Source organism: Pocillopora damicornis, chromosome 7, assembly GCF_964200805.1.
Source record: "Pocillopora damicornis chromosome 7, jaPocDami1.2, whole genome shotgun sequence".
In the NCBI taxonomy this organism is placed as follows: Eukaryota; Metazoa; Cnidaria; class Anthozoa; order Scleractinia; family Pocilloporidae; genus Pocillopora; species Pocillopora damicornis.
In genome coordinates this window covers 24,018,389-24,027,375 of record NC_142676.1, presented here as the reverse complement: position 1 = coordinate 24,027,375, position 8,987 = coordinate 24,018,389, and the positions used below count along the sequence as shown (strand labels likewise).

The following is an 8,987-nucleotide window of genomic DNA, read 5'->3' as shown; positions in this document are numbered from 1 at the left end:
TTTTAAACGATTATCTCGGTAATGCAAAAAAGCGAGAAATATGTCGATTAAACGCTTTTTATTTACAGTTAAAATAACCACATCACTTTCACTTCTGGCGTACCGTTATCCAAGACTAGAGCTACAGTATAAGAAGACCACAATAAAACTTGCAAATGGAGAACTGGTTACAACAAGCTTGAACTCAGGCGTCCCAAAAATCCTCGTCAGCAACTTTGTCGATTCACAGTTTCATTTGCAATTATAGGATATAAATACTTGATGAGAAAAATTAAAAATTAAAAAAAAATTATAATTCTTCCCAATTTAAGTAAGAAATAGTTAATAAAAGATCCTTAACCTAAAACTGAAAACAAAGAAAAAAACAACAAACCACGCTAAATCCTTTCGACAAAATCCAGATAAGTCGAAAACTTGTTTTCATGACTTTTCCCTTAAATCTTCCTACGGGCTTTGAATCTATTCAGAACTCAGATATATCTAAACAAGAGCGGCGAATGGTATTGCGGAAAAAAGAAAACGCTACAATTAATAAAGATAATTCTGCAGTATTCATAAGGCTACGCTGCCCTGTCCTTTCAATCCTCAGGGTTCTGGGTAGGCAGGAAAACACAGCTGACGTTCAGGCAAGGCGGAAAAGATATCGCAACACAGACCGATCTTTCCACACTGAGAGCCACCTGGACTGTTAATGCATATCAAACGTTAACAGTATTCCCGACTGTTTCTCGGGAAACACGAATGTGAACGTAAGGTCGTGCTTGTTTGACTTGCTCTTGAATGGAATTCAGTTCTTGCTCAGAAGCGGTTTGGCATAGGTTAACGTCGCGTAGTCGTGACATTTCGACGAGGTGTGGCACCAGAGAGTTCACCGCACGACCCAGTGGATTGTCTGACAGGACCAGTTTGAACAACTCAGGAATGAATTTAAGGTTCTCCAGCAGACCTTGTAAATCTTGCTCATCCAAGTGTAATGCAGTGAGCATTAAACGTTCCAAGTCAGGGAAAAACTGAAAGCTCTTTGTTAATGGGGCAAGAACACCTTTAACACAAAAACCACTGAAACAGAGCGTTTGCAACAGTATTTTTGTGTTAATTCCGCCAAAAAGTGCCTCCATTTCCTCGACATTCAAGATGCTTCCATCACTCCCAGTTAACTTGAGTTTTCTCAAAGCCGACATCTCGGCAAGTGACTGACAGAGTGCCACAGCAACTTCTCGAGTCAAGGTAACTCCACTGAAAATTACTTCATGGGAAAAATGCGGAGCCGTTACACGACCCACTGTGTTCGCAGTGACCAACGCCTCGCACTGTACACTCAAGCTGCGAAAATATGGAATAAATCTTAGGCATCTCAGCAGACTACAAACATTCTGCTCATTCTCATTTTCGAAGGAAATTTTTAAATCTACTTCCCGCAGATTTGGCAACTCTTCAAAACTTTCAACAAGCCAAGTAAGGCAGCTTCCCACTCTGAAACCACTGAAAGTCAACTGTTGTAAATTAATTGTTTTGTCGAGACCACCAAAGAGAACTTCAACTTCTTCATCTTGCATAATTATCTCATCCGAACTAAATAAGATGAGTTGTTCCAGGGAAGACATTGTAGAAAGTGCCCGACGGAGCGCCGAGATTACTGGTGGAGTAAGGTTTACATTCCTCAATTCCAGCAGGGTCTCAATATCGGACAATGTCAAATGGCTCATTGCGTTTACCTCTCCCACGCAACCTTCACGAGCCAGTGCACTACATTTAACGATGAGTGTGTTAAGGCTAGGAAAATATTCCGAAAGGAAAAAATCACTGGTTAAGAAACCCCACAGTTCGCTGTTGTTTAAATCAATGTCCAGCTCCATACTTGCCTTTTTAGGAAGGAAACGAAAACTGTCGGTGAGTGGGGCAAGAACACTTCTTACGCTAAAATCATCTGAAGTAGAACTGTGCAATGCCAAACTCTCGTTGAATCCTCCTGGCAAGGCCCCCGTCTCTTCAGGTTGCAAAACAGTCCCATCCGCCAGTACGAGAACCTGTAACGACGACATTTTAGGAAGCAGCCGACTAAGCGCCTTAATAACCGCAGGGTTCAGGGCTATTCCACTCAAGGACAGCATTTGGAGATTCTCCAGTGTGAAGCTAACTTCTGTTTCCACGCTCTCAAAACAGCCGGCATGGAACGGAATCTGTCGCTGGCCCTTCACAATCAGTGACTTCAAATTCGGAATGCATCTTATGTCCCACAGCAAATGAAAAAAGTTATGTTCATTCAGGCTCACTTCGCCTATGTCCAAGTACTCTAGCTTAGGAAAGAAGCGCAAACAGTTACTAAGTGGAGCAAGACAGCCTCTCATGCTGAAGCGCTGGACGATAAGCCGGCACAATGGCAATTTCTCGATGAAACCTCCAAACAGAGCATTCATTTGTTCGGCTTGCAACACACTTCCATCCACACCGATAAGCTCCAATGTTGTTAGGGAAGACATTCTAGGAAGACACTGACCCAATGCTTCGGCTGCTTTTGAAGTTAGACTTATGCCAGACAAAATAAGCCGCTGCAGAGAAAGTACTTCTCGAAATTGGCCAAAAATCACCTCTATTTCCTCACCTTCCAAAGTGTTTTCATCATTCTCACCGTTACTACGGTTAGAATGAGAAAACGTAAATTCTTCCAAAGACGACATTTCAGAAATCAGCCTGCCGAGTGCACTGGCCACTGCTGGAGTGAAGCTTACATCAAGCAGAAATAGACGACCAGAATACACTTGCAACCGACCCGAGTTCCCTTCTCCTTTACAATCTGCGCGAGCCACTGATTTGCAATGTATGCTTGTTGTGGGCAAACTAGGAATATTTCTTAAGCGCTCCAGAAACACAAGAAAATTGGCGTCATTAATAATGAAATTAATGTCAATGTTAACATATGCCCATTGTAATTCTGGAAACAACTGCAAGCTGTTTATGAGGTGATCAAGACGGCCTTTCATGCTGAATTTATGAAACGCCAACTGCTGCAAGGGCAAACGCTTTTTAAATCCACCAAACAGCACCTCAACTTCCCCGTCTTGCAAAATTCTATCATCTCCCTCAAAAATTCTATCATCTCTCTCATAAATTCGCAATTCTTTTAGCGCCGACATCTCAGGAATCAACTGGCCGAGCAACTTGGCCACTGCTAACGTCAGGCTTACATTTGATAGGCACAGCCTTTTGAGAGTTTGGTGGGTGAAGCTGGTCTGCACGACTTCTTCCTCTGAGCATCCTCTGAGGTCTTCCTCTGAGCATCCTCTGACTTCTTCCTCTGAGCATCCTCTGACTTCTTCCTCTGAGCATCCTCTGAGGTCTTCCTCTGAGTCACTCTGTAGTGTTCCAGTTAAAGAAAGAGTCTCCAAACGCGGAATAAATTCAAGATTCCTGAACAAATGAAGCAAGTTATGCTCATTCCAGGTGATAAAATGGAGGTCTAAGCATCGCAATAGGGGAAAGAAGCGTAAATTATTGCTTAAGGGAGCAATACAGCCTCCGATGTTAAAATCCGTAAACCAAAGCTCACTTAAAGGTAGCGTTTTGTGAAATCCGCCGAACAGCGCCTTCACTGGCAAAACATCTCCGTTACTTCCACCAACTAAAATGAGCTTCTCTAAGCACGACATTTCAGGGAGTGACTGCCCGAGAACTGAAGCGGATGATGGTGTTAAGCTGATTTCATTCAGTAAAAGACCCTTCAGAGTCACATGATTGACACTAACAACAAGTTTCTCTACTTCTGCAGCAAAGCACGACGTAAGGGCCAGATTCAGGCGAAAGACCCTAGTAAATTTTGGAAGTAGAGCAGCAAGTTTCTCTGCTTCTGATGCAGTCAGGTGACACTGACTATCACGTACAGAACCAATCTGCAACGCGCACCTACTCGGATTTGGTACTGATTTCAAAATATCACAGACAGAACCATCAGCCCTTTCAATGATAAGGCTTTCTAAGCATTCACAATTACTGATAACCCCACTTAGCGCTTTCAAAGTTGAGTTGTTCACCATACCACCACAATGTAAATGTCTCAGTTCTGACCACCACTTTTCGGAGGAAGATTGAACTGACGTCACAGCCGTTCCTGTAAATAGTCTGCCAGTTAAATCACAACACAGTCTTAGACTTCTAACGTAGAACTGAAACTGACGATTGCGAGATAATAGAACGAAAGTGTAACTGCAGAAATAACATTCCCGATGCGTCTTCAAATTGACCAAAAAATCTCTAAGTGTGAACTCCGTCTCAGAATTTCTAAGGGTTATGTCTAGGCAGTCCAGACACTGTGCCACCTCGAGCAGAATTTCTTCTTTACTACGAACCATTAAAAACGAAACATCTGAAAAGTCAGTGAAATTGTTGACCTTTGTCTCTTTAAGAAGTTTAACTAGCTGCTTAGTGACCAAGACAGTTCCTCCAGCGCATTCAAACCAATGATTTAACAGCTTAGATTTGGACTGAACTTCATGAAAGGATTTGTAAAGTAACCGCATGAAGGTCTCATACATGAAGTTGGTACTGTGGTAAGAATTCCAGTCTGGTTCACGTTCGATGGCTGAGAGTGCTTTCAATAAATCCAATTTAGAATTAGAGATTCTAACAGTTGCCATGTGCTCAAAAACTTTATGAGCTCCATCGTCAGACAAACCGCAAATAAATTGGAAAACGTTCTCAAATACTCGACAATCTTCAATGGAACGAGTGCATTCTTTTAAATCACCAAGATCTCCTTCAGGGATACATCTGTAGGTAATATACCACGCTGCTAGGAACTCTTGTATGCTCTTGTGAATAAACGATACCATTCCTGCTGGTCGAAGATTTTCCGAGAATTCGGTGACTTGAAGTAAGCCTATGAAACGGCTTTCTTCACAACTAATCGAAGCAGACAGTTGATCAAACTCGAACACGTGATCATCCTTTAAAAGACATTCTAGAGCCACCTTTCCGATTTCAACCAGAATATCCTCATACTTGCCAATCTCGTGGAAGTGAGCAGGGGAACTCTTTCCTTGACTATGATCCAAAACGTACTGTACGATCGCTTTATACAACTTCGTTTTGGTTTCTGGAAAGCTGTTCACCTTTCCTTTTTTCCACAACGTGCAAAAAAAGAGAAGAAGTAACGGAACCCGGGCGAACTCGAACAGCCCCTCTTCGTACAGATGCCACTCTAGCTGGACAGCTTCTGTTTTGCTCCCGAGCATTTTGCACATAAAGGCCTCTCTGTCTTCTTCACTGAACCCGGTGATTTCAGCGTGAACAGCTTTGAACTGACCTAGTAGATCGTCAGCATTGGAAATTCGAGTTGTGATTAACACACAACAGTTTCTCAGTTTATTGCCCATGAAAATTTCGTAGATATCAGAGGTGGTTCCGCAGCGATATTCGTCGTAGCCATCGAACACCAGCAAAACTTTCTCTTGATTAGGGGTGATGTAACTAATAAGCTGTTCTGCCATGGCTGTGTCTTCCTCTGGAAAAATATTACTGCGACAAACAACATCTCGAAAACTTGAGTATTTGGACACCTCTTTCAGATTAATAGCGAGCACGAGCTCAAATCTCTTCAATGGATTTACCTCATCTTTGCTCACCTTGACCGACTCTTCCCTCTTCATTCTATTCCTTGAGGATTCTTCAAAGCCTTGACTCACACTCTCAGCACCATACCTGGTTCTTGAATCCTGGTGTTTGCCAATCGTTCTTTCGTCCACAAGTTCAGCCCAGTCCAAACCCATTTTCTTCACAAAAGTTGTCTTTCCTATACCAGTCTCCCCTTGCACGAGTATCCTATTCGGTGCATACCCGTTCTCGTTTTCATTGAATACATCAGTATAGCGATTCAATTCAGGCTTTGATGATCCTTCTGGAGTTTGTTCCTCTTTCACCCAGGTCAGTCGAGTGTAAATCTGCTTCATGTCCACGGGAGATTTCTTAGACCAGACAGAGGTAGGTACCGTGGCGGTTCTTTTGTAATGTTCTGCAAGTTTACTGCGACAGATATTCACATCGAAACGTTCCACAGAAGGAGATTCTGGTAACAAAAACAAAAGACCATCCAGATAATTACATTTGGATAAGTTAGATGTTTGGACCAGGAAGTGATATAATTTCAAATACCGAAACATCTCTCCAATTTAAAAAAGAAATAAGTAAAATCGTTCTCAAGGCTGTAATTTTATTTTTCATCTAATTAGAGGAGGCGTTTTCAAAGAAGTGTCAAAAAATCCGTTTCCAACGAAATTATAAAATCAGTTTTGACCAAGTAATGGTCATTATCATTAATGAGGAATAAAAGCTCTGTTCGAACAAGTAACTCAAACTAACCCACGACATGTGGCTTCATTCTTTGATCTCTCAAAACCAGTTCCAGTTCTTTGACTTGGTCGCCCATCTCGGTAACCTCAATTTTCACTTTCTCCATTTTGACATCCGTCTCGCCCATTTCTTCCTCCAGTCGTTCCACTTTGACGTCTGTCTCGCCCAATTCTTTCTTCAGTTGTTCCATTTTGACATCTTTCTGGGCCAGACCTCCCTGCAATTGCTCCATTTTCAAATCTGTCTCGGCCAGACCTTCCTGCACTTTTTCTACTTTGACATCTGTCTCGACCAGACCTTCCTGCACTTTTTCTACTTTGACATCTGTCTCGGCCAGACCTTCCTGCAATTTTTCTACTTTGAAATCTGTCTCGGCCAGACCTTCCTGCACTTTTTCGACTTTGAAATCTGTATCGGCCAGACCTCCCTGCAATTGCTCCATTTTCAAATCTGTCTCGGCCAGACCTTCCTGCACTTTTTCTACTTTGACATCTGTCTCGGCCAGACCTTCCTGCACTTCTTCTACTTTGACATCTGTCTCGACCAGACCTTCCTGCACTTTTTCTACTGTGAAATCTGTCTCGGCCAGACCTTCCTGCACTTTTTCTACTTTGACATCGGTCTCGGCCAGACCTTCCTGCACTTTTTCCACTTTGACATCTGTCTCGGCCAGACCTTCCTGCACTTTTTCTACTTTGGCATCTGTCTCGGCCAGACCTTCCTGCACTTTATCCACTTTGACATCTGTCTCGACCAGACCTTCCTGCACTTTTTCTACTTTGACATCTGTCTCGGCCAGACCTTCCTGCACTTTTTCTACTTTGACATCTGTCTTGGCCAGACCTTCCTGCACTTTTTCTACTTTGACATCTGTCTCGGCCAGACCTCCCTGCATTTGCTCCATTTTCAAATCTGTCTCGGCCAGACCTTCCTGCACTTTTTCTACTTTAACATCTGTCTCGGCCAGACCTTTCTGCAGTTTTTCCACTTTGACGTCTGTCTCGGCCAGACCTTCCTGCACTTTATCCACTTTGACATTTGTCTTGCAAAGACCACTCTTCAATTCTTGTACTTCTTCAGCTGACTCAGGAAGCCATGTTTCTACTTGTTGTAAGCGCATACGAATTTCCACCTGAAAATATTTCTCGGCAGTGTTAAGTTTCTCTAGTATTCCCTTGGTCTCTTCTGCCCACTCTTTCATTTCTCCTATCTGTTCCTCATATTTTTGCCACTGATTTTGCGCTGTAGCGTGTTCATCTCGGAGAGAGGCAATTTCATCTTGTAAGGTTGAGAGTTCTGCCTGAGTTTTCACGTAGTTTGCCGTAAGATTTTTAACGTCTTGCTGAACCAGAGAAAGAAGCTGTTGATCTACAGCATGACCCATACACAGCTGGCAACCTACAAACAAGAAAACAAACAAACAGTTCGATACCAGTCTCCTTCGTAGTCGCACTGTAGAATGTAATAAATGTCTAACCCTTCTTCCTAAAGGGGGACATCGCAGAACAACCCAAGGGAGTTGTAATTCGATGAGAATACGATGGATTGTGTGTGAAAATTATCCCTAACTTAAGGCATGGGCGTGGGGGCGTAAAATGGACCATACGTATCAAACTTTAATCAAGTCAAATTTTCCAAGCCATTCAGTAAAATAATTGCAACACTGTGCTGAGGTTTAAATGCACATGCAAGCATGTTCCCACTTAACAGCAAAAATTTTTCTGTACCTGTGGTCTGCCAATCTGAAAGCCGATCTAAAATGGTCGTCTTCTTTCCAACAGGGAGTCCCAGACTATTCACCAATGTCTTTAGCTTGAGGAAACAATCATTAAAAAAAGCTTCCGTCCAGTCACTGAGATTGCAATGGCCCCATTTGTTTCGGACATTTTCCCTGACATCATCAGCTGAGGACTGAATGGGAATGTATGGATTTGGAGAGGGGAAGATGGGTTTAGGATTACGAAATCCTAACAAGCGAAGTATGGCACTTATGTCCAATGACTCATCGAAGGCTGAAAACTTCGCGAGATAATCTGGCAGATAAAGCTTGGCAAGCTCGACTGAATCATCAATGCTGTAATTGTACCGACTGGTGGATTTTCCATGCAAATGAAGATTGCCATTAACATTCTGAAACTTCTGAATCAGTTTTTTAAGGATGCGATCAGCAGTGACCTGATGGTGAGTCAGTGTTTTTAACGTACAACCTGGAGTCAGGCTGCCGCAGTAGGTGTCGAGGTTTGTGTAATGAGTGTTCATTCCTTGCTTGATGTAATCTCGTAAGACTGGAGCAGCCACTTTGTTCATGGCAATTCCAACCACAAGCCATCTCTTCTCTTCATCAGTCATCATCATCTTCAGTTTGAACCTTTGGGTTACATGTACCACTTCGTAGAATTCATATTTAGAGACCAAATTTGCACATTAATAATAAGAATCATGCAGAACACAAAGCATTGGTTTTCACTCCACAGTAAGACTTACCATATCAAAAAAATTTAGTTTGAACACTAAGAAGGCTGGCTAGAAGGTCATCATTTGGTTGGTTGGATACAAACAACTGTACATCTGTGGTCAGAAACATCACAACTTAATATTATTCTTGTGGCGTAAATGTGAGAACTAATGACTGGATTGATGCATAA

At 42.5% G+C, this 8,987-nt stretch overlaps 1 protein-coding gene across 1 annotated transcript; it reads right to left on the bottom strand.

Moving 5' to 3' along the window:
• Positions 1 to 51: 51 nt before the first annotated feature.
• On the bottom strand, positions 52 to 8,760 carry LOC113684917 (uncharacterized). The gene is made up of 3 exons (XM_027202336.2): positions 8,070 to 8,760; positions 6,352 to 7,740; positions 52 to 6,058 (listed from the first exon to the last, which is right to left on the bottom strand). The coding sequence occupies exons 1-3, from the start codon at positions 8,695 to 8,697 to the stop codon at positions 699 to 701; spliced, it is 7,377 nt and encodes a 2,458-aa protein (XP_027058137.2). The 5' UTR covers positions 8,698 to 8,760; the 3' UTR covers positions 52 to 698.
• Positions 8,761 to 8,987: the final 227 nt, after the last annotated feature.